This window comes from Patagioenas fasciata, chromosome 15 (assembly GCF_037038585.1).
Source record: "Patagioenas fasciata isolate bPatFas1 chromosome 15, bPatFas1.hap1, whole genome shotgun sequence".
NCBI classification, from domain to species: Eukaryota; Metazoa; Chordata; class Aves; order Columbiformes; family Columbidae; genus Patagioenas; species Patagioenas fasciata.
Genome location: NC_092534.1, coordinates 15,077,031 through 15,103,650, shown reverse-complemented (window position 1 = coordinate 15,103,650; position 26,620 = coordinate 15,077,031). Strand labels below are relative to the sequence as shown.

The 26,620-nt window shown below is 45.6% G+C and overlaps 1 protein-coding gene across 4 annotated transcripts in view; it reads right to left on the bottom strand.

Annotated features, from left to right (window-relative positions):
- Window positions 1–1,862: 1,862 nt before the first annotated feature.
- The window catches only part of TTYH3 (tweety family member 3), a 77,001-nt gene continuing 52,243 nt past the window's right edge, over window positions 1,863–26,620 (bottom strand). Inside the window, exons 8-15 of one of the 4 annotated variants that reach the window (XR_011741421.1) lie at window positions 21,297–21,352; window positions 19,889–19,981; window positions 19,682–19,774; window positions 18,803–18,939; window positions 16,581–16,757; window positions 15,582–15,657; window positions 7,845–8,177; window positions 1,863–7,484 (exon numbers count right to left, since the gene is read on the bottom strand). Coding sequence is in view for 3 of the 4 variants with exons in the window: in XM_065850977.2 (XP_065707049.1) it covers window positions 12,853–12,933; window positions 15,582–15,657; window positions 16,581–16,757; window positions 18,803–18,939; window positions 19,682–19,774; window positions 19,889–19,981; window positions 21,297–21,352 (713 nt within the window). In the remaining variant the exon portion in view is untranslated. Of the gene's footprint in view, window positions 7,485–7,844; window positions 8,178–12,831; window positions 12,934–15,581; window positions 15,658–16,580; window positions 16,758–18,802; window positions 18,940–19,681; window positions 19,775–19,888; window positions 19,982–21,296; window positions 21,353–26,620 lie in introns of all 4 variants that reach the window. The other 3 variants (XM_065850977.2, XM_065850978.2, XM_065850979.2) reach the window with 3 other exon arrangements.

Genomic DNA, 26,620 nt, shown 5'->3' with positions numbered 1-26,620 from the left:
TTGACTGCTCCAAGCCCTTTGCACCAAAAGGCAGGTTTAATCATTTCTCATCAGGGATAAGGAAGGAAAACACGGATTCCTCCTTTATAAAATTAAAAGAAATGGGGAGGAAGATCTGTCAGTCGTCAGTGAAGGGAGCAAAACTGGTGTCTGTTGACATTCACAGCCATGAGGGTGAAAAACAGCAAAACGCCCTCTGTGGTTCTGCACCGTACTGATGGGCAGGACTCGAGAGCAAGGCTGTGGGTTTCAGCCATACAAACATACACAGTGCTTAAAAAAATACAGCATTAATTAAGCCAGAGTTAAACCCTGGCTTAGAGCAGTCCAGCCTTCCAAGTAAACAGTACACATGCTCCCACGGGGAGCGGGACAGGACCAGCAGCACCTAGGAGGAAGGTGCCCGGGATCCCAGTTCATGACGCAGGGTGCAGGATTCTGTCCCCTCTCAATAGCTTTCAGACTGGCTCTGCCACTTAGTGGTGACATCCAGGACCGTCACCCTGGTCCTTCCAGCATTCCTGCGGAGTTTGGGAGCTTTCTACTTTAACCCACTCAGATCAAGAGTAGTCTGCATAGACAGAGCTACCCACTGTCACCAAATCCTGCCAAAAGGATTTTACGTGTCCCTTCCCACCCCACAGGTGTTTCCACTCCCCCACAAAAGACCTGCACTCCTGTGTGAGGGGCTGCTCTGCTCCCCCTGTCCCTCATCCTGGGGGCTGAGTTTAGGCAGCAGGAGATGCTGTTCGGCTTTACTGCAGTTCGGTGGTGAGGAGCTTCCCCAAGACCCACAGCTGGTAAGTGATGGGCTAAGACTGGGGTAAGAACAGCACAGGACAGAGCCAGGAGCCCAATCCCTCGATTTGACTGATAGGATGAGGCATAAAACAGATCGAGATAATTACAAGAAGGTAAAGGTTTCAATTCACTACTTGATAGGGATGCAGGAGAATGGGCCTGCGATCAGAGAACAGTACAAATGAAGAACTACAGAGAAACCCAAACAGCCTGGGGCAGAGCAGAGAAAGATGAGCCCACGCTGAGCTACTTCAGCTCCTCATGCGATGCTACCGAAGGCACGTACATACGTGCACCTCCTGCAAAGGGATGCTATTGCAGCGGCTGAGCTGTTGCTGTCCACCCTCATCCCTCCATACCGTATTTCCACACTACTTGCACTTCTGCTGGTGAACACGAACCGCTTACATTCACTGCTGCTCCCATGCAGCATAAGCAAAGCAGCACAGGGGGCTCGGGGGTGTCCCCTGAGAAGGGCGAACATCTCCAAAGCCTGATGGCCACGTCCCCCAGCTGCTCCAGCATCTTCTGCAGCGGCTCCTGTAGCCCCAGAGGCACCAGTACAAGGATGGTCCCGCCACAGCACCCACCCGGGCTCCCCCCGAAACCTCCACGAGGTACAAGCCGCCTTGTTGTAAAGCAGGATTAGTGCAGCTTCCCCTGGAGGAAATGTCCATATCGATCATTTTTCCTTCAGAGGTTCTTCTGAAGCTGTCCAATTCAATTGTAACAGTCCAGTCTTCAAACTGAGTTAGAAATCCCAAAGCCTACCGTTTCTAACAGCAAGCAGATCAGGTTGAGACCCAGAAGCAAAGGAAGAAAGCAGCCCTGCTCATACATGTGCACACACTTCATCTCACGTACATATTAGCACATGTGACACTAATAATTGGGCACTCACATTCCTATTCCTTCCATCCTCTACCAGCTATTAGACTTCAATGCTCGACTGCCCACCCCCACTTCATGGATCTACCACAGAGTATCAAAGGTAATGAAAATTCAGGTAGGCTTATGGACCAAAAAAGAAAAGAGAAAAGAAGAATCAACGAAGAGGAACAGTGGTTTTAAATCGTTTATTTTTAAAACATGAAACCCAAGCTGAATAGAAACCACAGAAATTACATTTAGGTTTTTTTGTTTAGTATTTGCAAACCAAAAAGTTACAGTAAAAAATAGCTACATTACAATCAATAGAACTACAGAATTAAAAGTAAAGATACAAAAATGGGCTCAATCCTCTTTAACCCTCACAATTTAAAAACATTTTGGGTAAGTGCAGGAACACTTGAAAGAAACTAGCAGGTCCAAAGTTTTTAAAAAAATTATATATATTTATATATTATATATGTATATAAAGTGGTATGATATACAACCATTATGGTTAAGAAGAAAAAACAGAAAAGTTACAAAAAGGCCAGGTACATGTTCACCATTAGGTTTCTGTGCACAGTGTCCAAGAAAAATAACTTCCCTCTGAATGATGTGAATAAAACTCATGGGGCCTCCCGTTACCAAGGGACCTGAGGCACGCGACGCGACGGCTGGGCACCCGGACCCAGTGCAGAGGACAAGGAAAGAAGTGAAGCTTTTCTGGGACTTCAGTGGCCTCCTGGGCAGCAGCCACTGGAGAAGTCTTGGTGTGAGATCAGAGGAGGAAGAGGAAGGAAGGAGGTGGGAATTGCATAGTGAGGAGCAATGTGGTATCAAATATGCAGAGCACCTAAGAGCTTCATGCTACAGTTATCCCTCTTGAGGAAAGGAATTTTTTGAACTTTCTGGTTGTACATCAGTTTATGTTCCACTTTGTTCTTACACGCAGCCACAGGGGCTGGGTGAGCACCCAGGAGCTCCAGGCCACCAGTGACCTGTCCCTTCTCTCCCCGAGCTGGGCAACACACCCACCACCCCAGCTCAGCGGGAGAGCCGAAAGCACAGATCACCGGCTATTCCTCTAGGAACTGCTACCAAAACACCCCACGCTTCTGCTGGGCCTCCTGGAATTACTAGGGAGGCCATCTATAGCATGCACACAAACCATTTATAGAAAATGAGAGTAGGCTGTGATGAAAGAAGCCACCCAGTTAAATGCACAGATTAAGTCTTGTTGAGTCTCTTCTCTCAAGGTATTAGGTCCAACTCCTTAGTATCTGCCCGGAGGGTGTTTCTCCTCCCACCCAAGAGATGTTCACTGGTTGAGCTGGAGAAGGCTCCAGCTTCTCCTTGGTCCCCAGGTAGGAAGTACTTCAAAAACACCTCCCCTCCCGAGCTAAAGGAAAACCCACCCACCTCATCTACTGGATCAGGTGGGGTGGCTGGAATCAACAAGCCAAGACACCTCTCTTTTCTTCAAAGGGTTCAGCAGGGTACTCCAGTTGCTGCTAGAAAGAAGGTGGGACCAGAAGCCATGGGTTTATCCACACAGGTACCTGTACCTTGCTCTTATGGGTATCCACCCACTCCTGTCTGCTGCCACCCTGCAGCACTCAAAGCTCTCATGAGCGATGGCTAAGCAGCCCCGCTGAGAAATGATTTACTCTCAGAAAGGCCAAACTTTTCATGTATTTTCAGGGAACTGCTATGGATCTTAGGATCACTTAAAACCCCATGCACTGTGTCCCCCTCGAAGCACTCAAATGAGCATCCTTGCATCTTGGCTGAGATGACTGTACACGGAAAATTAACACCTATCAAATGGAGAAAACTTAAAAAGGACAGGAGGGAAAGGGAGCACTCCATCCTTCACATTTGGATACATGGATGCACGCTAAAAATCTTAGCTTGAACCCTTTTATCAGCACATAAAATGAAATCAGTTTAATAATACATACAGGATACAAACACTACAGTTATAATTCCCAAGACAGCACAAGAAATTCACAGCCAAGTCTCGATTCGATTTCCTTTACAATTACAATGCAGTCTTGAACACTGGACACGAGAGTCCAACATGCTATTTACATTTCACATTGTGGAGATGTTTGTGTGCTTGGAAGAGTTCTCAGTTCCAAAAGAAAGTGTCATTCACACATGATGATGCAGTGGAAATAAACCAAGCCAACCAGACAAGCCAATGACCACATTTGTGCTTCTGAAAAAGTAACATGAAGCGTCTTCACCGATGCAGTCACCTTCAACCAGACAAGCTGCCTTTCATCTGGAGGTGTCCAGAGGCCAATCGCATCTCCCCTGAATTCTGGACCCTTTTGCTAGCAACCAGTAAGATGAGTAACGTTCCAATAAGGTCAGCTGGGACACACCAAGTGATATGGCCTTGGCATTTTGTCACATTAAAAACAGAGAGACACAGTGGAAGAGAGAGAAGTCTCTACAGCTTTACCTCCTACAGCTTGAAGAGTTTGGACTCCCTCAACCATGAATGTCATCTAGAACAGATGAGTCTTCGCCAGATAGCACCTGCTGTTCACCCGAGAGGGAGGCACAGAGTCTGGGAGATCTTGGCTTTTCAAAGTCCACTCCTCAGACAAAATGTGACCATATGGATGAGACCGATTATGTCGCAGCCATAAGAATAGGCAAAGGCCATCTGTTCTTCAGCAGATCCATTCAGACCAGCCTGCAGAAATGCCACACTGTTGCTCAAGCTTCCAGTAAAATAAAATTAAGAAAACCAAAAAGTAATAATAAACCAAAAGAAACCCATTTTGTCTGTGTTTCCTATCCAGCGCTCTGCACAGCATGCAGTGGGGCAGCAGAGTTCCAGGATGCTTTACAAAAGTGCAATATCCATGTCAAGTAAAGGAAGTGCTGGCTGGACAAAGGTACACAGCTCACACTGCAGTCACGTTATGCTGGCCTCCAGAGAGCAAAATGTTATCTCCGTAACATTCTTTCCAGTTATAGTTTGAAGTCACAGAGCACATATCTCCACATCTGTGCCTTGCTGCAAGCCCCAGATATTCCCAGAAGTTGTTCTGGGTGTTGAGTGGCTATGTCAAACCTTGGAAGGAAGGCGGTCAAAGTGGCCGCTCCACCAGATGCTGCAAACAAAAAGGCAAAGACTCGCTCCCTCGTTATCCCCGCTGGCACAGACAACACCACCGCGACAATGCAGATCTGACCCGAAGTGCAGTCACACACATGCTCAGGATGCATTCTGTATGCAGAACAGTCAATATACAGAAGAACTTGTTTCCACAAGGTTCCCCACACCCTCCAGCCTTCAAAGCACTTGCCTTTAATGAGTAGGACCACGCCACAGATTTTAGGGTAGCTCCCTTGAAATTGGTAGTCTATGTAGCAATCTGAGCACATCCTTGCAAGGAGAGATGATGACAGAACAACTCAGTCTTAATAAGGATTATATGGCTCTTGCTTCTTCAAAGCGAGGGGAAGGTTCATTTGCCCCCAGATATCTGTTGCATGCCCTGCAAGCTGATCATGCCCCATGCTTGCACACCCGGGTCTCCTGATAGGCTTTAAAACAAGGTGGATAACCTGGTGCCCTTGAGCCACAATGTCCCTCCATACCACCTGTGACTACTATTCCCTGCCCTTGTTATGTGATAATGCAGAGGTATGTTTTAGTGTGAAGCCCAGACATGTTTGAAAGGGCATAGTCAGACCTGAGCAAGAAAATCCTGCTTCCAGAGATTTACGGTGAAGTTGTGAAGCGTGAAGTTGTCTCCAAAACCTTCTCTTCCTGTTTGCACGGTGGCGCCTCCTCCCTGTCTCCCTCACTGCTTCGAATGGAAAGAGCTGGCCTACAGGTTTCACAGTCCATTAGTGGTTTCTATCTTAAGAGGAGTCCCAGAGCTTGTTCTTCCACAGAGTTGGTAGGATTTTACAGCACATACCATCATCCTAGTTAGCTGCCTGCTAGGAGCAATTCCAACCTCCCTGCGAGAAGGCAACTGACTTGAGTAAAGGCAGATTGGTAGATTCTGTGCCCCGTACAGCAAACGTGGTTAAACAGACACCGAGTCTGAACATCACTGAGGTGAAGACTAACTGCCTCTGCCAATGGCTCAACTCCAGTTTGAGAGACGCTTCCCACTTTGTTTCTTCTGCCGGTTATTTAATATAATGCTCAGCAGCTACACTAAGATGCCCCTGCTCAGAGGTAAAAAAGACAAAAAGGAATATCATAGTTACCCTATTGAAAGGGCAGTACTTGACAGCACCTCGCAGGAGACAGTCTCCTCTTCCAGTGGGAAGCCATCAGTGCCCTCAGAGCACGGCTCTTCAGTGGAAAGTACAGCACCAATGGAGGATGTTACCTTCTGCAGGCACGCAGCTGCCCCTTCGCAAGCCTTGTTCTGCCTCACGTCTAGAAAAATGCCTTACATGTGCCTTAACACGGTCAGATAGTGGTTAGCAATGTGCCTTGAGGAACAAAATAGAATAAAATCAAAAACGTTTCTGACGGTCACAATATTCTTCAGATGTCATTTGGGTTTCTGACTCCGGAACACAGAGAAAGATACACTGACGATCTTGTGAGCTATAGGACTGAGGCTCCAAAAAACTCCATTAATGTTAGTTCAGCAACCCTGTGCTGTAAATTATGATTAAAAAAAGTCCAGCAGGTCACTCCTGCAGGGAGAGCCTGTATATGCTATAAATCCATTGGTGCTTCCAGTCTCTCTCGCTTTCGCAAGCTGACTGTCCCATAAGATCTAGCATTAGAGAGCTGAAACTAGTGCAAAAATACCCCCCATAAAGTCTTACAAGTCTTTTCCTGGAAAAATTTGGCACCAAGTGGGTTGCTGGCTCCTGTTTGATCTGTGTGTCGGCCTCGTAGAGGCAGCACCCAGAACACCATCTGCAAGTACATGGGCTTCCCCGGTGGAGCAGAGGTCAGTTCGGAGCCATGGACAGTGCACCTGGCTGGTGCTGGGACCCCCTGCTCCTCCTCAAGGATTCACATGCTGGATAGAGTGGGAAACAAAAAGGCATTTTCTTAATGAATTTTTTTTTAAAGTTAACCAGGATAGTGGAATAGTTTGCTCTAGAGGAGCCTCAGGCTCCCAAATTACAGTGGATATGCAGTGACACCATGAGGAAGGAGTTGCCCTCCTCCCTCACACGGGGCACCAAACCAGAGGACTCCCCCCCCAAAAATGCTGCATCGTGCACTGACTCAGCATTGTACACTAATCACAGGCACCGAACCTCTGCTTCTTCAGCATTTGACACACCGCTGATCCCACTGCAGGAGATGATCTATCACCATGTTTCACCGAGTCCCTCTGGGGAACAGAAAGGGAAAAAAAGGGGCAGAAGAGATTCACCAACTTTTTCCAATAGGATACTCTAATAAGTTGACCCCCAGGCAGGTGGACCCAATTTCTTGCCTGGGTGCTCTCAGTTGCTTGCCCGCACATGCTTGCTCTCTCTCACACATCAGGTACAACAAGCTGAAGGCTTTAATTCAAAAGGGGCTTCCACTCCAGTGGGCAGGTACCAGGTTGGAGGGCGGTCTGGACTGGAGAAACAGAAGGAGCCGCACTGGATTTTGGGCAGAACTGCAGGATTGTTGTACGAGGACAGCACAGGGGCACAGCAGTTGGCACATTGTTTAGTCTGACTGCACGTGTGGGTTTTGCGTTTTGTTTGTTTGTTTGTTTTTTTGCTTTTGCTTTTCCATTTTAATGCACACTGCCAGCATCTGGACGAGGTTGGTTGGTGGCGAGGTATTTGGCTCTCATGCTGGAGGTGTACTGGAGGAAGACAAGACAAAAGAAAACAAAACAAACAGAAAAGTAAGTCAGAATGACTAATGCAAACACCGAACCACAGATTACGACCACCTCCCAGCATAAAATGGTCTGTATTTACAGCACGTGTATCAAAGAGCTGCTGGCTCTGACAAGGAAAGCTTCACAAGTCACTGCACAGCCCAGTTTGAGTCACATACTGCCACCCGCTGCAAGGATGCTGGCCAGGTCAGTGCAGATGGGCTGATGGTTTGTCCAAGCTCTCTACAGAGAAGGAAATCCAGCAGTCATTGAGTCAAAACATGCCACACTTCCCTTGGGAGAAGAGAGGGAAATTGAAATGATGCAGATATAAAAACCCACCTCACACCTTCATCCTCTCTTAGTCATGTTGTTGCTTTCAACCACGCCAGAAAAGGAGGTTGAAAAGAAAATGGGTGTCCACTGCATTTTCACATTGCGTTTTACAGCAATGAGGGCATCAGAAGATGGCACGCGTCACAGATGGGCCGTTTGAAAGAAAAGTGTGGAAGAATGGATCTCTGAACAATCCATGCCCAAGAAAGAACAGACTGTCAGGTTGGAAACAGGCTGCCATTAAACCAGATGATATTAGCTACAGTTATCAGACGGGCAATAATCCACTGGGGGTTGGGATCCAACCTGCGTACCACGCAGCAGTAGACCAGACTCCAGCTTGGGGGTGAGAAGAGAAAGTCAGAAAGATGAGAGGTTGCTTTGGTTTGAGGGGGCTGGTTTTTCATATCTTCTCTTTTATTCTAAGCAAGGTGATCCAAAACAGCTCCCGGAAGCTACTGAGGTAACACATGCCGTTCAGCTTCAAATAACAAGCTGGAAAGCATGTAAATAATAGTCGGCAGTAAGAACAAAAGGCTTGGCGTCTTTATGCCAATGTGTTCAATGCCTTCATCGTGACCACATTACTGCTTCTGGGATTCTGCTACTATCATACTAACAACCAACCAACAAGAACAGACATTTTTTCCCTCTTTTTATACCAGCTGGAGCTTGAATAATTCTGTAATACCCACATCTTAATTCCCAAGAGTGCTCTTCAGCATACTGACTTTTTATCACCTCTAAAACTGAACCACATAAAACAGCCAGTTAAACTGGCAAAGAGATGACCAAAAGGCAGTTCCACACCAGGAGGTATGATTTATCTCGCCCACTGGGAAAGAACATTATGAGGCATCTTTAGGCTCTCAAAAGCTCAGCTATCCAAAGAGGTTTTCAGAGAATTAACGGTATTTTATCAGTTTCCCCTTCAAAGGCTGACCCAGGCTGAGCCTCTGCACAATAGAAGAGAGAAGCTGCTCCTTTGGCAGAGCTGACCCCATCAGCACAAGATGAAGACACCTGTGGCTTATTTGCACATTCATCTTTTAGTGTCTTCCATAATTGGAAAATTTTCTGCAGAACATGGATCTTAATATAAAACTCTGGCCCAGAAATGGCATCTATATTTAGAAGACAAAAGGTACATCTGTTCTTTCTCTTTTTAAGATGTATTTTTTTGCCAGTGAGAAGGAAAGAGGTAGAAAAAATACCAAGCTGGGCCAGTTTAAGGATTATATTCTATACAGTTTATTAAATGGGAATACTGCTTCAGAAATAAACTTTAGGGCATTATTAAAGCATATAGGACTAATCCAATGGGCTCAGAGAGGCTTAGAAGTCAAAGAACTTTCCCATAGAGTAAGTAGGGCACATTTTGGGTAGTGCAATGCTGAAAGCACCAGCCAAGCATCGTGCCAAGAAGAGGGTCTTAGAAGGAAAAATGCATTTGATTGCTTGTTTTCCATTTGTATCCTGTATGTGACATGTAATAGGAAATGAGTATGAACAGGTACTAAGGTTTGGTAAGAAGTATATAGAAAAAAATATCTGATCATGGAAGGTTATCATGCATCTTCCTGGACAAGTCATATAGGTTCAGCACACAACATGCAACATCAACACTCTTTAGAGCATTAAAATCCAGAAAGGTCACTTGATGAACTGCATTTTGAGGATGTACGAAGTACACTCATCATGGAGGGAGAAGTCAAAAAGAATTTACTTCTTCCTCCACCAAGAAAACACTCCACAGTTGATTAAGTGTCATTAAAACAAAGTCATCAGGAACATGAGATTTGGGCAGTCAAGCAGAGAGCATTTTACATTCAAACCTACCTGCAATCCAACATAAGGAACAAATCAAGACTCAGAGTAGTCAGAGTTAGGGCTGATGTTCTCTCCTTAACTCAGAATTTTTGCGCCTTTGTACCTTTTCCCATTACAGTTTGAACCAGCTACTCCTGTTAAAGCATGTTGTTAATGACCACGATAATTATGATTGAAACCTGAAGTAGAGGGCTAACACTTCACTGTGCACCTCTCATAACCAGCACAGCTCTATCAGCGTGAGCTGGATCTTCAGTCACTGCAGTAGCCTCCATGTACGACCACTTTGCTCCACATGCTGTTGGTCATAGTCCCTCATCCAAGTCCTCAGTGCATCCTCTGCTGGGAAGCAGAGGAAAGATGCTGTGGAATACACAGATCCAATATCTGGACAGGCGAACAGATGTAGATGTATCAGCGGACACTTGCCAGCCACATGGATATGAAACCAAACTATATTTTCCATAGTTACATTAACTAAGTCTTTAGCTCCTTTAAAAAGTATTTCTAAAGGCTTAAAGCCTGAGCACAATTCGGAGCTGAGGAGGTCTTGGACTCTACTTGGAGGTAACTGGGATATAGAGCCTGACGCAACTATGAGGTATACATTGCATTTAGTTTCCTTAAAAGAGGAGCTTTCATAGAAGGTTAAAGAACAGGCACAATGCAGTCATTCTTCCCATACTCTCACTGGAAGTACCCACAAGCCCATACACCCTTCATCTACCCTTTCAAAAACAGCACAGAGGACAAGTTTCAACCCATACCTCCACCACACCGTCAGCTACCCTAAAATGAGTACCTAAAAGATTTCTTGTGGTCCTTTCTCCTGGCGGTTTGTGCTGTTCACCACAGCACACCTCTCCGTCACTTATCGGTCAGCTGGGACAAACACAGCAGATTGTACACAAGTTTATTTTTTATTCCTCCAAAGGAAAAAAAAGTCCCTTCCTCACATTCAGCATTGTTGAGGGTATAAACTTCCATAGGTATGATTTGCCAGCACATACTTAACATGTATAGCCTGAGTACAAAGGAATCATTGCTTGCAAAAAAAAAACAACCCAACAAAATAAAACCCACCCAACTAATGGCAATAATCAATTTTAGAGATGATAAATTCTACCAAGCCCTGTGCAGATCATGAGTACTTCACAGCTAACTGAGCTATGCTGTAAGATCACTTTCTACATGAAAACATGACTCCAAGTATAAACTATTTACTATTTGTGGTTAGAAAACCCACATGTATCTCTGTTCAGCTACCCTGACTTTGATTTCCTGCCAGAGCTATTCAGGTAATCCAATAGAGACCAAAGCTGCTGGATTGAAGTTCTTAAAGGTTGATCCTCCTCTCAAATAACTGAGCTGGAGCACAGTAAACACCCAAGGTTTGGTATCGTTATGTACGGGAGGTGCAAGATGCACCCAGTGGGTTATGAATTCAAAGGGACTTAAGTTTTCAAAGTCAAAAGAACAGAGCTTCTGTTTGTTTTGAAAGCCTTGGAAAGAATGCAATGCCTTTTTCTTAGCCCTGCAGACAGCCACATTAAGCTCTGGGTGCGACCTTAGGTAAACAGAAGACAGTGCAGACTGAGATCAGGTCGTGTTTCAGCCCAGAGGAGGCTTCAAGTCCAGAGAAGACGCTAGAATTCCGCCCCCCGCTACAAGCAGTATTTTATTTCATGGAACAGACCATTTTATTTCATGGAACAGACCCACCTAACATCACTACAATACTACCTGCAGGAACCAAAAAGCAGAAAACCCACCATAAGCCGACACCCAGGGGCAGTCTTTGCAAGATTTAATAAAGCTGTGACCCTCTCAAGGGTGTTAGCACCATGCTTCAAGACAAGTTTGCATTCATGCACCACGGCAGAAGGCACCGAGACACCCAATGCAGACGGCACCTCCCCAGCACGGCACAAGGCAGGCAGACACGCGGCAAGAGGCAGCAAGAGTGCAGACCAAGCAGCAACATGACAGAAAGGAATCCAATGCGAGGCTGACGAGAGTCCCAACAGGAATGGCAGGAAAGAAGGAACAGCAGCTTTATGGACACGTATTTCTGGGAACAGAATGTCAGATATGGGTCATTGATCGCATGAGCCAAAAGCAACGGGCCCTCTGGTCCAACCGGACCCAACGCCTTCCAGTCACTGAGCGACTGCGGTTCCCTTGAGGGAGCACTGTCCTTCACACCAGGCAGTTCTAATGATACCCTATACTCAACCAAGCTAAAAACTACAAGGCCTAATGCAGACAACCTACTCTTTCTGTAGGTACATGGCTTTGTCATGGACCACTGCAAAAGAAACACTGGAAATGGTACTAGGAAGGCCCCGTTCACAGAGCCGGTGGGACGTGGATGGGATGATTTGGACATACACAGAACAAACAAAACAGTAAAAAGTTTGGAAACAGAATGAAATAGATCTTAGTGCTCATGTCTGTACCTTTAGGGAAGTATGCTTTAAACTTGCTCCCTTCTGACTTTAAATGTAAGGATAAAAGGAGAAGCTGCACACAGATCTAACAGGCAATGAAGTGACTTTTCAGGAAAGGCCACCATTACCAGTCAGGATCTTTCAACAAATGAAAAAATCGTGCTGAGAAGCTTAATGCATGTGGCAGGGAAGTAGTTTTGGGCACATGCTGTTATGACCAATCAAGATAAACAGAACAGCAGCAAGTCTCAAGGGAAGCCAAAAAGCTGAATTAAGACAAGCCGTCCCGATTGAAAAGCTGCTAGATTAGTTCTCTTTACTGCTAGAAAAGGGCTTCTTGTGATGGGAGAATTTCTATTCTGCATTTGAAGCTCAAGGTTAGTTCTACACCCAAGCATCACTCAGTACTAAGCGTTTGAGCTGTTCTCAAGGGTGGACTCTGAGTTGAAGCTGCTGGGACTCAGCTTTTGTGAGGCATGAGAGCCTAAAACCCTCGCAACGTGCACCAGAAGGTTGATACTGCTCCTTGAGTCTGCACCAGAGCAAAAACTGATTTTAATTTAAACCCTTGGCAGGAGGGAATGGGGTGGGAGGTGCCGAGGGAAGGAATGCGAAGAAATAAAAGGCACTGGCCTGGGATAAACAGTGCAGGGATGAAGGGAGTGGTCGGGAGTGGAGAAGGGGTTGAGCAAGAAGGACCTTTTTTCCAGTACCTGTTCCATTTGCGGGCGCTGTTACCAGTATGTCCGTGCACTGTCCGAGGGCTTAAGCTGCCAGCTCATATGGCTGCTACTGTCCATGGCAGCCAAATACAACTGTGATGACGCAAGAAAGAGAGAGAAAAAGAGAGTGCAGCCTCAACGTGCATGAAAAACACAGTGCAAGCAAGTGAAACGCTGTGGTGTGTGTCAGTGACAAGGTGGGCTCTACAACCCTACGGGAATAGTCCTGTGGCAAGAAGGAGAAAACAGAAGGAATGAGAGAAGGGAAAAAACAAACGAACAAACAAACAAAAAGCCAGGAAAAGTAACGGACAAACAATGCAGCAGGATCATCACATCTTAGTTTTCACCATCTGTTCACAGAAAGCTAAACGGAATATATCAGCTCTGTCCACACACTGGACGTAACCTACTTGGTTTCACCCTTTCCTCCCTCCCCAAAAAGAGGTAGGGACATGTGCATTGGTATTGCCATTTCATCTTTTTCCTCCCACAGATTATTTGCTATGAAGTTACAATTTCTTTTGCCTCAGTATAGTCTCAGTCGCCTGCTATGGAGAGCTGCAAGTGCAAAAATCCCAGAAAAGCCTCCTTCCCCACTGCCTGTCAATTGGAGAGTAGACAGTATTTATCTTCTCTCCACTGCCCATCTACTGTGTCCCTCCAGAAAACACATTTGTGCTATAGCCTGGTCCTTGCCTCATCTAGGGAGAAGCTCCCCATGTCTATAGGTGCAGCACCACACTCTCCTTCCCCAGATTCTGCACTTCCCTATAGGCCATCCTGGTGGCTGCCAAGTCAAGTTACTCTGAAAACAAACAAAAAAAAAAAACAAACCAAAAATCCCTCATCTTTATCTACACTCAGAAACCAGCCTAAGGCACCAGGATTACCCCTCAGGGTATTAACGCAGACAGCCACTGAAGAACCCAGGAACTTCTTGCATAACTCGAGCCCCTGCAGGAAGGAATGTGCTTTCTCTGAAGCAGAAGAGCTGGAGGGGAAGGGGAAGCAGGACCTTGGCCTACAGACACTGAAGGAACACGTGCCCTGGCAGCAGCAGAGGGACAGCGTCCTTCCTACAACAGGGAACGCCAGTGGGAAAGCATCTGCCACACTGTAGTGTGCGCAGCACATCAGCTCTTCTTCTGAGGACCATCTTCTTGCTGAGAGCAGATAACGTTACCAGAGCTCGCAAGAGTGCCACCGGGAATCACAAAAACACCCTTTGTGAAGCCTGAAAGACGTCTGGCAAAGTAAACTTTCTGCTTTCTCTACAGCAAGATGAACTGGTCCTTTTGATGTGAAAACATAGAATCATGGACCACCACAGAATCACTTTGGTTGGAAGAGACCAGCCACCACCTAACTAAACCATGTCCCTAAATGGTTTGAGGCAGTAAACGGGTTTTGTACACCTTTAACCTTGGTCCCAGCAAGGCAGCACTCCCCCGCAGAAGGAATGAGGGGTGAAGTGCCTCACATCTCCTGTTCCCTATAGAAAGGAGTCTCCTGCAACTTTTGTTTTGTTTTGGCTTTGATTCCTTTTTTTTCTTGCTTTGCAGGAACTGTTTTTGATGGAGGATACACAGTGATCGAGCCACCTCTTGCCACCTCCATATTGTAGTTTGGCTCTGCTGGTCAATAGGTTCAGTCCAACCCGTTTAAACCAGGAATGGACCAGGTTAGGCAGGAAGGTGCTGCCATTGCCCCCTATTCCTCAAGTCACTGCCTTCCCCATCCATGGCCTCACAACTATTGAACAAAGGCACCTGCTGGAAGGGTGGTGAACCTATGATACCCAGCTCAGGAGACCAGTGCCTTATCCATTAGGCCACTGGGGCTCCAGTGACTGCGCTGTCCTCTCTTCCACCACAACTCCTAATCCTTCATCCTCCCCTTCCCGTGAATTTGAACCACACGTCAGAGTGTATTTTCTTTATAGTTATTCCTAAAGACTGGTTGATTCTTAAGCATGCTACTACTCATCTTCTGCAATCACACCACCAAGCCAGTGAGCACTGCGATGTCACGTTCTCCAGGTTCTGGTGTAAGTCAGGCTTACAGGATCCAGTGAAGGAGGGCAAGGTTCATCTAGTCCTTACACAGACATGAAGGCAAGTCTGTGTTTTGTCCAGCATACAGAAATGGCTATCAAGCCACTCCAAATAACAAAACCTTCCATGAAAGTTTTTTTCTTCCTCCATAGGAAATTAAATACAAAAATAGATTCTAAAGAAAGTAAAACAGTTGTGAAAGAAAGATTAAACAAAAAAATCTCAACAAAAAAAAGGATACAGGTTTCATCCTACCATCTCTTTAGGGCAAATTAAGGAGAGAGGTTCAGCAATAACTCTGAAATTACTGTTTTAACAAGCTTCTTTTTAAACTTGAGGAACCAATGCCACAGATAGCAAGAACACTGCATGCAAGTGAATCATCCTGCTGAAGTCACCCACCAAGATACTCATGCACTTCAGTGGTGGCAGGACTGGGCCCATAGCATTGCAAGTGTTAACAGATGGAGTTTTATTCTTTTTATGTGCAACGTCCAAAGTAGAGTAGCAAGGTTTCATCCTCCATGGGAGGTGAGACATGGTTTGTCTATTCAAATTGCTGCCATTTATGGGCCAGATCCTGCGTTTGGTTGCACAATCAGCTCTCTTGAGAATATACAGGAGTGGTAAACGTGTATTCCCCAAAGTTGCTGAAGCAGAGAGGAGCAGTAAACAGAGACTTACTGAGGGAGGTGGGGACTCCCGGCCAATGAGCGGGGTATTCTCGCAACGGGGGTTCTGGAAATTTGCATTCTGGCTCCTAGGAAAGGAAGACACACATGGTAACAGGGGGTATGTGCCATGCTTCTCTCAGGAAGGTCTCCGATGGTGACATGGGATGGAGCATACGCACCCCCAGAACTACCGTGTCAGGTCAGTCTCCCTCAAAACTTTTCTTACAGGCCAGGTGGATCCCTTTTTTTCAGACAGGGGCACAAAACTAGCATTATTTTCCTCAGATTAAGCTCTATCTTTACACTCAGAAGGGCCCACACTGAATCACGTCAAGTGATTTAAAAATAGGTCCATGCGAAAATCTGCCTCCCTACAGCATCAGAACTGCCAAGCTGCAGAAATAGAGATAAAATGAGGACAAAGTCTAAGGGGAAGAACAAAATTATGTGTCAGCCTAAAAAAAGATGGGCCCTGAAGGCAGTACAAGTGTGATCAGGTTTAGGCACTTCTGGACAAAGCTCTGAAGACCCCATCTGGACTAGGTAGCTCTGGACTGCAATGGATGTTGGAGTTGACTGCGATTTTGTAGAAGGACAGAGTCTGCAGGTCTTGTCTTGGCTCTCAGTCGGCTTAAAAGCTTCTGGCAAGACTGCTCTGCCTGAAGAATTAAGTCTTCTGGTGATCAGAATCATCGTGTAATAAGGAGCCCAGACAACACTTTCCTACTTCTTTTCTCTAGACAGTTTTCTAAATCCTGCAGGGCAAAGCTGTTCACATTTTGGATTGTGCTGTCTAATACAACTCCTTCTACTGCAGCACTTTTAAGCTATTCCCTTCTCCCAGTAGATGCCAATCAGAACACCTGCCTTTTGACGCTTTGGACAAAATCTTTCACCGCTTTCTACTGCTTAGTTGAAAGTGCCAGCGTCACAGCACTTGGTGACAACAGAAATCAGAGTGAACCAACCTGGACAAGCCACAATACAGCCCTCTTGTCGGGATACTCACATGTACTCTGTGACGGGAGCATTGCTGACAGTGTGTGCTGCTGCTGGAATGCTGGTCTCACTGCCATAACTACTCCCACAGCTATAGAGGCTGGGCATGTGCACTCTGTAAAGATTATCGTGTGTTTGTCTGCTCCCTTGAGCAGCTGATTCTTCTTCCCCATCATCATCTGAGCTTCTGCAAGAAGGAGAAAAAGTTCCTCCTAGAACCCCTACAATTACCCCACATGTGGGGTTTGCAGGAAACCATGGTAATCCTAGGAACCTCCCAACCATCTTCCACACCTCCACATTGATACCCATTTGGGATGCCTCGGGTGGCAGCGTCAAACACAGCCTACGCCACAGTGACTCAGGCCTCCCACAGACGCCATCTGGACTTTCACACTTCATGATGCCCTACAGTCTCCCTGCGGTCTTCTTTCTGGGCTTGGCAGGCAGCACAGCTCTGCAACTGCCCGGTCACACAACCTAAGGATGGACACACATCCTGAAACACAGAGCGCTTAAAACACATTAAAAATAAATAAAAAATATATATTAAAAACAAAAAAAAAAAAAGGAGAGGCAGTGGGGATGTAGTGCCATGCACCCCACAGAAAGCATCCTTCAAAACTGCGATCTGTGTCCTTCCATTGCTTGTAGCCACAACCAAAGAGCTTTTAAGGATAAGTCTCCATGGACTTCTCTAGACTCCTGTTCTGGTTACACAGGGTCTGCTTCAGCTTCTAACAACATTTCAGAAGTCTTTACAGAGACTAAGTTGCAACGTTCACGTCTGAAGGTTTTATTTTCTTAAAAATGCCAGGATTTTAAATCAATTTAATGCAGAGCAGAGCCAATTTGCCAGATGGTTCCTTCCCCCCTTCCCATAGCATTCTCTTGTCTCTACACTACTATTTTCTCTCTCTAATTACGGGATGAAGCACCAAGATTTGAAATCTATTTTAGCGACACTTGACAAAGCTAGCAAAGCGTTCTCCAGGAAACACTTTGTTGCTGGGGGAGACAGCATGGACACCGCTGGGACATCCCCAGCATCACCCACAGCATCTGAACCACAAGGTGGCACTGAAGATTTATTCAGGGAATTGCAGCCTGCAGGGCCCCTTACAAGCAATGAAGTGTGGCATCTTCCACCCCCACAAAGGAAGGCAGAGGGAAAAACGGTGCTCCAGGGAATGCAAGAGGGAATCCTGCAGTTCACAGCCGCAGCTTGAGCCTGGCTAGGCTGGGCAGGACAGGCAGCAGCCCAAGACATACCCCTGTGTCAACCTTTTTCCTGCACACAGGCAGACTGCCGTTCTCCTCTTGGTAGCACCTCTGCCGCTGCATGTGGAAGAGGTAAGGAAATGAGCCATTTTTAAAAAGTGCTATTCTGACGCATTTCCCAAGGTTTTCTCTGTGGGCACTGCAGGCCTGGAGGGCTCTGGTTTCCTGCTATTGTTTAGGATGTTCCATTTTACTTTGAACCTTGAGCCTGGGCTTAGACCACAAAAAGTCATGTTTCGGGACCACAGAAGAGAATTCGTTGCACAGTCTACTGCTCTTCTGCAAGAACGGAAAACTCAAAAGCTATTTTAATAGCTGTGTGTGATGCAGCAGCCAGTCAGTGAAGCCCTGCCAAGGTTTGCTCAAGACTTATTGATCAACATGGTTATTATCATCATTAATACTAGTTCCAGATAACTCTGCTGTTAGATGATCGCCACCACTTTGCAAGTATCTCATCTGCTGATGTTATTGCCAGCAAGACAGCTCCAGTTTGTAGCAGCTATGCTTGCCAGTCGCCCTAGTGTGAGCAAAGCCAAGAAAGGCAAGTGTGAACTGCTTCTTGTTCCAGTTCTCTTCCCCATACTAGAATAAATGCCTCAAAGCGATGCAAGAGTATAGGTACTTTACAGAGATGGCATGGAGTTCAAGCATTACTCCTCTCTACAGCTGTAATCATTCATCTCTGACTTGACTCATAATCCTACAGCGTACTGAATACTCTGCACACGTAGTATCCCAGTGCAATAAGGTTCAGATGTAAATATTAACCACAGCCAGAGTAAAAGCCAATTTTTTTTTTCTGTTGGACCTGCACTTATAAAGCCTCATCCCTCACACTCCTGGGATTATATGGGAAAGAGATCCATATGCTCATGGGCACAAATCCAATAGCCAGTCTTCCTTAGGAAAGAACTCTATAATGCTGCAGGATCTAAAACCTCTCTGTACCTCTTTTGCTGCCAAGTGTGTGGAACGCTGCACACAATGGAACTGAACATGAGGGCTGTGACAAAGGAGAAGAGAACCAGGTAGATGAGGCCTTCCACTCCATCGTAGCAAAAGCCCGTCAGAGCCTGGACGTAATCCTGGAGAGAGAAATAGTAGAGGCTCCCAATCACTACGGAGTTAACATGGAGCTTCGATTCAAAAGCCTTTCCCTGGGATTACATGCTCTGAAACAACTTAAGGGATTGTAGTTTCTTTTCCAGAGCATATCTCCATTTTAATTTCAGGGACCTCAAGTGTTTTTCATAACTGATCTAACCTTTCTTCCTTCTCACAAAGCCCAGCTTGGATTTAGACGTGGAAAGATTTTCAACCCCACACAGTAAGACTTTAAGAGGGGGGAAAAAAAACCCAAAACAATCTTATTCACCCAACTTCAGATACCACATTTTTCATTAAGCCTCTCAGCTCCTTCACTACGACCCACTGCACGAGAACACAAGCACGGACGATCTGTTTCTCTACCTTTGGACATGCGGCTAGTCCAACAGTTAGGCCAGACTATACCGCAGCTATAAGGTATTCCATGAGAGAGGCAACACGCTATGAACTATAGAAAAAAACCCCAGAAGGTCCGTGAAACCCTAGGGCTGCAGTTTGCAGATGTATAAAAGCATATTATCTAGTTTCCTATGCTGATCTTTAAACAGAAGGCTAACTTGATCCAATTCCCATTCTCCTTTCTGCTGAAGTCAATCAGCAAAAGCTGCTGTAAACTGTTATGGCACAGCAGAGATTTAAGACTCCAAAATAGTCAGTACACTACAGGCTCTACACTCCCTTTGTTCTCTCTTAGCTCAAGCCCAGTTACTGAGTACTCACCAAATGCAGGCTCCGACAGTCTACTAAAGCTGTCAGTTGCTGCAAGTTGATCTCTGTTGAATTTAAAACCTCCTGGATCCGAGTAAGATACTCCTGTAAGCAACAAGCTGGTGATTAGGGCAAGGAAATGGCTCAGCAGGAGCTGATCCTGGGCTTTGTGCAAGGGATGTCAGAAGGCACAGAGAGAGCAAACTCGAGGAGAGTTACCTTGGAGGTGGGGTGCTCTCTGCTCGCTGACCTCATGAGTTCCGTAACATCATCCTGCATTTCCACCAAAGCCTTGTGACTTCCTGACAGCTTCTGCTCAACACAAAACATGTGGTGTTTCAGCAATTCAGGTCATACGCACCAACAGAACTCCTAGGAAATAAGACTTAAATCCTGTTCCCAAATATTGAAGCATTATCTTTATGAATGGTACAAGTTAAGGATGTCTAAACTGACATGGGGGCAGCTGCAATAGGGTTAAGTTTGACTTTTACCAACCTGGAAGAAGAACAGACAGAAAGAAGAAGGGAAGGGAAGAATCAAAAGAAAGAAAGAAAAGAAACAAAAAGAACCACAAGACATACACATAGACACAAAAACCATACACACACACACAAAAAAAACCACCATACACACAGCTGGGGCCAGCTCCAGGACAGAGGAGAAGGAGAAAGAAAAGCCACAAAGAACTCATGGTCTCACCGCAGAGCACAGCTGGATTTTGCTACTAAATCAGATGGCTGAGAAAGACAATGTTAACACTAGAAGTTGTTTGTGTTAGGGCGCAGTCTTCACATCCCATTAGAGCATCCCTGGGAATTTCACATGCAATAGCTTGTTGGAGAGTAGACTGAGCAACCAGAAATGCAACAGATGGCAACGGTGCATCATACCACAGCCTGAAGGGGTTCTTACCACACCCTTTAGAACAGAGGAAGACAAGACCCAAAAAATCCTAAATATAAATGGTGAAGCAGCTGGTGTCTGCCAAATGGTAGGTGGTGTGGGTTCATTCTGGCCTCTGATACATAAGACACAGTTTGGGATGGGCCCAGGTGCTGTTCCTCAGCCCCCACACAGAAGAATAATGACTCACATTTATACTTCAGGATACAAACCCTTCAAGATCCAAGGGATTTGGGAGGCGTATGTGAGAATAACTCCCTCACCCACAGAAGTGGCTGCATTTTGGGAGCAGAGTGTTGCCACTGCTTAACCTAAAGGACCTGCGAGAAGAGATTCAAAGCAGGACATACGTAGTTTCTCACCCTGGCATTAATTGTGGGTGCTCCGTCCCCAAGTTGCTGCTCTTAGAAGAATGCCACATAAACAGAGGTACCGTGAACAAAGCCATGGTCCTCACCACATCACACACGGGCTGCTCTAAGAGGGCATCCTGGACCTGAAGATATCCAGGTTGTGATGAAGTTGGAAAAAGCTGCTCACTAATCACAGTGCCACCTCTTGGCACAGCTGGAAAGTAGTCACCAAAGCTTTACCAACAGGTGGAGTGCTCCCTAAGGCTAAATACCTTGCAATGTACTGCATGCTGGCATCAAAAGCCTTTCACATACCCTGCAGGATGCTGAAAAGAGGTGAAGGGAGCCAGGAGGATGCTTGCACTCACCTGCTGGAAAGGGTTGGGGTACCCAGCACTACAGGTCATGTAATAGCGGAGAGTATCTACAAAGACAAAAGACAAGAAAGTCAGGCTAGACACATTGTTCCAGCCTTGCAGTATTTTAGGACTGCCTCAAGGGAGGTGTTAAGTTCAGCAAGCAATACACAAAATGAAAATGCAATATAAATGGAATCACTTCCCTCTCTCCGGGTAGGATTACAGTGCACGGATGGCAGTAGAGAAAGGGATGTAATCTGCCTTCGGGGAGAAAAGAAAGATTTGGTTGTTTTGGTGGGTTTTTTTTCCGGCCGTTTGTTTTGTTGAGCAGCGAAAGGCATGGAGCTGCCTCACTTTATAATATACTTAAGTGAACTATCAAAAAAGTTTTATTCAGAAGTCAAGCACTACCCACAGTATAACCATAAGACAAGACCTTAGCCTACAGGTCATCCAACCACATGTTACGTTTCTACAGCTTCCAAGGGTCAGAATACCATTCTACGGTCACTGGAAGCAACCAGAGGTAGACATTGCTGCCCAGGGCATGCAGCAAAGAGACCGCTCAACTTTCAGCCAATTCAGTTCACCAGCCACAAAACATTAGCACAGGAGAGGTGATATAAATAGTGGTGATATAAATACAGGCTGCTATCCAAAATACCTGTGGAAGCACACCATTGGGTCAAAGACACGGCAACGTATGGCTAAGTGTACGAGTTCATGTGTTTAATTAAAAAGACCTCTTCTTCTATCGCATTCAGGGAGAGACTGGGTTTAGGCAGTGTTCTGTAGCAGAACATAAGAAAGGCCTCTTCCTTCAGGAAAATCATAACTTTCAGTAATATTTGATAAAAATGGTATCACTTTGAAAGCAAGTGAGGAAATAGATGGAAAACAAGTTCTTCTGACATGTATTAGGGATGAACAAGTCAATAGTCTGTTTTCTGATGGATGTCACTTGCACGCCACTAGATTTTAATTAGATGTTTTAATTAGACTTTAACTAAAAGAGTGTGTGCCGTTTGTTTTACATCCTTCTTTCGACTTATGTAAAAAAAAGTTCTTTTTGGTATTGAGCCAATACTGCAGACTTCACCATGAAAGCTCTTACCATGTATGAGGATACCAGCAACACATTATCTGTTAATTGGACCTCAGATCATTCATTGGTAACATCCCAAAAGTTAGTCTGAATACTGAGTAGCCCTATCAGTAATCACAGTACAGTGAAGATGTACTCATAAACTTCCAGATAAGACTGCTCAAGTGTTCTGCTAGCAGCAGCAACATTTCCAGACTTGAAGACAGAGTTTTATTTCTCCTTATTCCGATGTGTGTGAAACCAGCTTGGTGGCCTCATGAGCCTACTATAATACTACACCAATTGCCAGCACGCACAAGTTGTTATACAAATATCAGGTTTTCCCCTGCCGTTCTCAATAATGTTATTGAGGGAGGAAGCTCTGAAAGACTTGATCATCCCAATACCTTTGGATTCTTTCTCAAACATTTACAGTTCTTCTTCAGATGAATGGGAGTACGTCAGCTCAGCAAAATCAAGGGTGAAGTTGGGTTGGTAAAGATGACAAAAGCCCCAAAACACACACACACACTCTGCATTTCCCTCCCCACTGGCATCCTTTTCATCTTCCATCTGTAACGCATATTCCAGCCTGCCAAGCTATTCTAATCGCTCCCAGCGCCGAAAGCGGTGAAACGCAGAACCACAAGCGAGCAGAGCTGTGAAGGAAGCAGACCTGACTGCATCCTGACTCTGCCGCGATTCCCATAAATATTGGATGCACCTTCCAGCAAAGGCAACACGCTGGAGACCAAGCGGTACAACACAGACTGTCGGCTCCTGCACAACGGCAATGCAGCCTGACAGCTGTTATTTATAATTCATTAGCCTACTTTGGGGTAGCTTCTGCCAGCTGCTCTATCTCCCCACCACGAACTCTTTCTTTGGGATGTCTTACGCCCCCCCAGCTGAGCCTCTAAACAGCAATTATCAAAATCTGAGCCGATAGGAGGATAGCAAGAACGGCTTTCTCGCTTTGGGCAGCGCACACAAACGATTGTCCCCAGCTACTGAGCCAAGGAAAGAACTCATAGATCACACTCAATGGCTACAGAAAAATGGATTAAAATCCACCTGTTCTGTGAGAACAGCATCGCAACAGTAATCCACGCCATCACACATGGTGACCTAAAGGAGCTGTGATCTTGTCGCCTATTTATTTTAAACCAACAAGCTACTAAAGGTTTCTCTTAGGCTTCCACAGTGCTACGAAGTTTACATCACCTTTGTAGGTGCATTAAGTTGCATGACATATTGCTAATACACAGCTCCAGAAACATTTCTTCAGGGCCTTCTGGATCAATCCTGGTGGGCAGATTAGAGGTGAGAATTCCTGGTATCATCATAGTTTGCAGCCTGTAAGCCCAGGCTAAAGATTGCTGGTTACAAGCGAAGTGAAAAGCAGTACAGTGCAGTAAGTGCTTCCCTTGCCTCACCCTGGAAGGCAGGATCAACAAGGCTTCACTGTCGTAGTCCTGGCTTTGCCTGATGGACGCTATCCTGCACACCACCAAACCTCCCATTTCTATCCAGAAAACAGCTATACTAACCCACCGTTTGCACTCTGCTAACAGCTCCGGGCAACTTCTCTCTGTAATTATTTTTATGATGCATTTTTCTCTCAAGGAAAATTCCTGAAGGTTAGATCTGATATTTGAAGCCAGCCTTTAGGCGCTGTAGTTTATAGGAGAAGGGTTAGGAAGGGTCACATTTGCAGCTGCAGCCATCCTCCTCTTGGTGCACACGCAGTATGGGAGCAGAAGGCAAGGAAGGAAACTACCCAAAATGCTTTATTTTTGCAAAGTCTGTTTTTCCTAGAAAGGAAAGCAGAACTGCCTACGAAAGGCAGCTTCAGCTGCTAGAACTCCTTATCGCTTCTGCAACCATGGAGACTTCCTATTCACTTCGAAGCTCAGCTGACGTGCGAAAACGGCATTATGCACCTGCCAAAAGGCCGTGAGAAGGTCTGTAGGGTAAAGAGCAATCAGAAAAAAGATCCTAGTTTAAAAAAAATTATCCCCACACATAGAACAGATTTTCCCGGCCCTTCTTACTCACTGCTTGAGCATTCTGTAAGCAGTTTGCATTTTACATATCCATCCAGATGAGCCTGTCTCGGTGGGTTCAGTCAGAGAAAGCTGAAGTATATTGCCTGTGATGGCAAAGGAAGATGACTCTTTCGGCCAGGTTTTCTTGCCCAGGTAAGATGTTTTCCACCCCGAGTTTCGTTTCCCTAAGGCAACAGTCTGACAGCAAAGGGAGGTATCTGCATAACATTTATATTTCTCTCATATATGCCACTCTTTACCGCTGAAATCAGTCACAGTGAGCCTTCAGCAAAGAGCTCATAGACATCCCAAGCGCCCTCCACACAAAGCTTTCTGCTAATCAGGAGTCCACGCAAAGCACACTGCAAAAAACAGCTTCTCAATGCCAACATCAGCTCAGCACGGTTTCTTTGGGCAAACTCTTTTCTGCAATGCCCACTGAGCCCAAGCAGTAATTGTGCAACCACCCCATGCCCTATGGGAAGTTTTGTCCTGACCTCACTTCTAGAGAGGAAAGGGAGGTGCTGGGGTGTCAGTCCTCTGGTTCATTCGGCTTTGGGCTTCTAAGATGGGAGTGAATCAGTGAGAGGCCAATTAGGAGGCTGTTCTGCTTCCATCTGAGCAGCCAAGTCTCAGCATCCAGCCCAACCAACCCAGCTGAACCGGAGGTAAAAGGCTCCATGATCCATCCCCTGAGGTCTGCAGTTCCTTCGGATGAAGCAAATGTCTGTTCACCGTTTCTAGTAAGAGAATCTGCGGAAAGCTCTTCCTGTTGTGTAGACAGATTGTGCCTTTTTATTTAATTTTATGCCACTAGTCATCTGATAATAACATAATATCCATGAAAAAGAATGAGACTAGAAGATGGCCTCCTGCCTTGAAAATAAACATCTTGACGGCACCAAGTATTTTTACTAGCAGCAGGAGCCGATTATACAGCCACTGTTCAACTCCATTGGCTTTGTCTCAATTAATGAATACTGGGTGAGTTAGGCACATATATCAGCCTCTTCTGCAAAATGATTTAAGTCTCTCCTTCTCCAGGAAACCTCTTTGCCCTGCATTCCCCCTCCTTTTTTTTAATGCAGCACATTTTATCTACAAAACAGGGACATCTCCTCTCCAGCTAAATACATGACAACAATAATAATACACTTAATCAGATTATTCTCAGCTCCATTAATCCTATTTAGATTTGCAAACAGCAATTAATACACAAATGGAAACATTAACATACTAGTCGCCCAGTATCCACAGTTATTTTTCTGTGACAACTACTATAACCACCACCACCACCACCACCACCACAGCATTACAAATATGCAAATCTAAATGACTCAGTCCTAGTCTTAAATGCCAGAGCATGGGACTGGGAATATTACAACATATTATATTTTAAAATAACAACTAAAAGCAGTGATTAAAGGCAAAAGTTGACCCAGCACTACAAAGCTTCTGAAGATTACTTGTTGGTTCTTACATCGTTAAGAATAGATGGCAGCATCTAGCCCAGTATGCCGCACCCCAGCGCTGGCCACAAGAAGACACCCAGGCAAGACTGAAAACACGAGTGTCTTCTCAGCCCAACTTCAGCTTGAGCAATTTCCAAGGTTAATGTGATTACTGCATACATGGTAACTCCCAACGGGTTCTCCTTCCACGGACTCACACTGTCTCAGTCATCTCTTTTCTGAGCTGAAAAATCCCTGGTTGGATATGCCCTGGTGAAACTAGCTGGACCAGTCTTAAAATGCTTCTGCCTCATCTGTCTGTGCTGCTGTTCATGTTGGAGAGAATCACCCCCAGAGCAGGGGCAGCAAACCGGAGTGTGAAAGCCTGCACTAGAACTGGGAGCCTTCAAACAGGACATCTTCCACCAAGGGGACAGCGTCGGTGCCGCCTTTCAGTTGTCTGCCACGTCTCCTCGAGCTCATCGCTCTCGTATAAATGGCTCAACCGACCACAAAGCAGCTGCCACAATCTACAGACGGTGTATTAAGGGATACTGATGCTTATTTCAGATTTTTCAAGATATTTCTAAAGCGCTATTTATTGGGATTAAAGTGTGATTGAACAGTTCCACGCTGCAGTCCTCGTATCGTGATTTTCCTTCCTGCTCAGCTGCACGAGATGGTCCCAACATTGGGGACTAAGAGCTATTTCTGTAGCTTCCTGATCATAAACTATGACAGAGCAGTGAC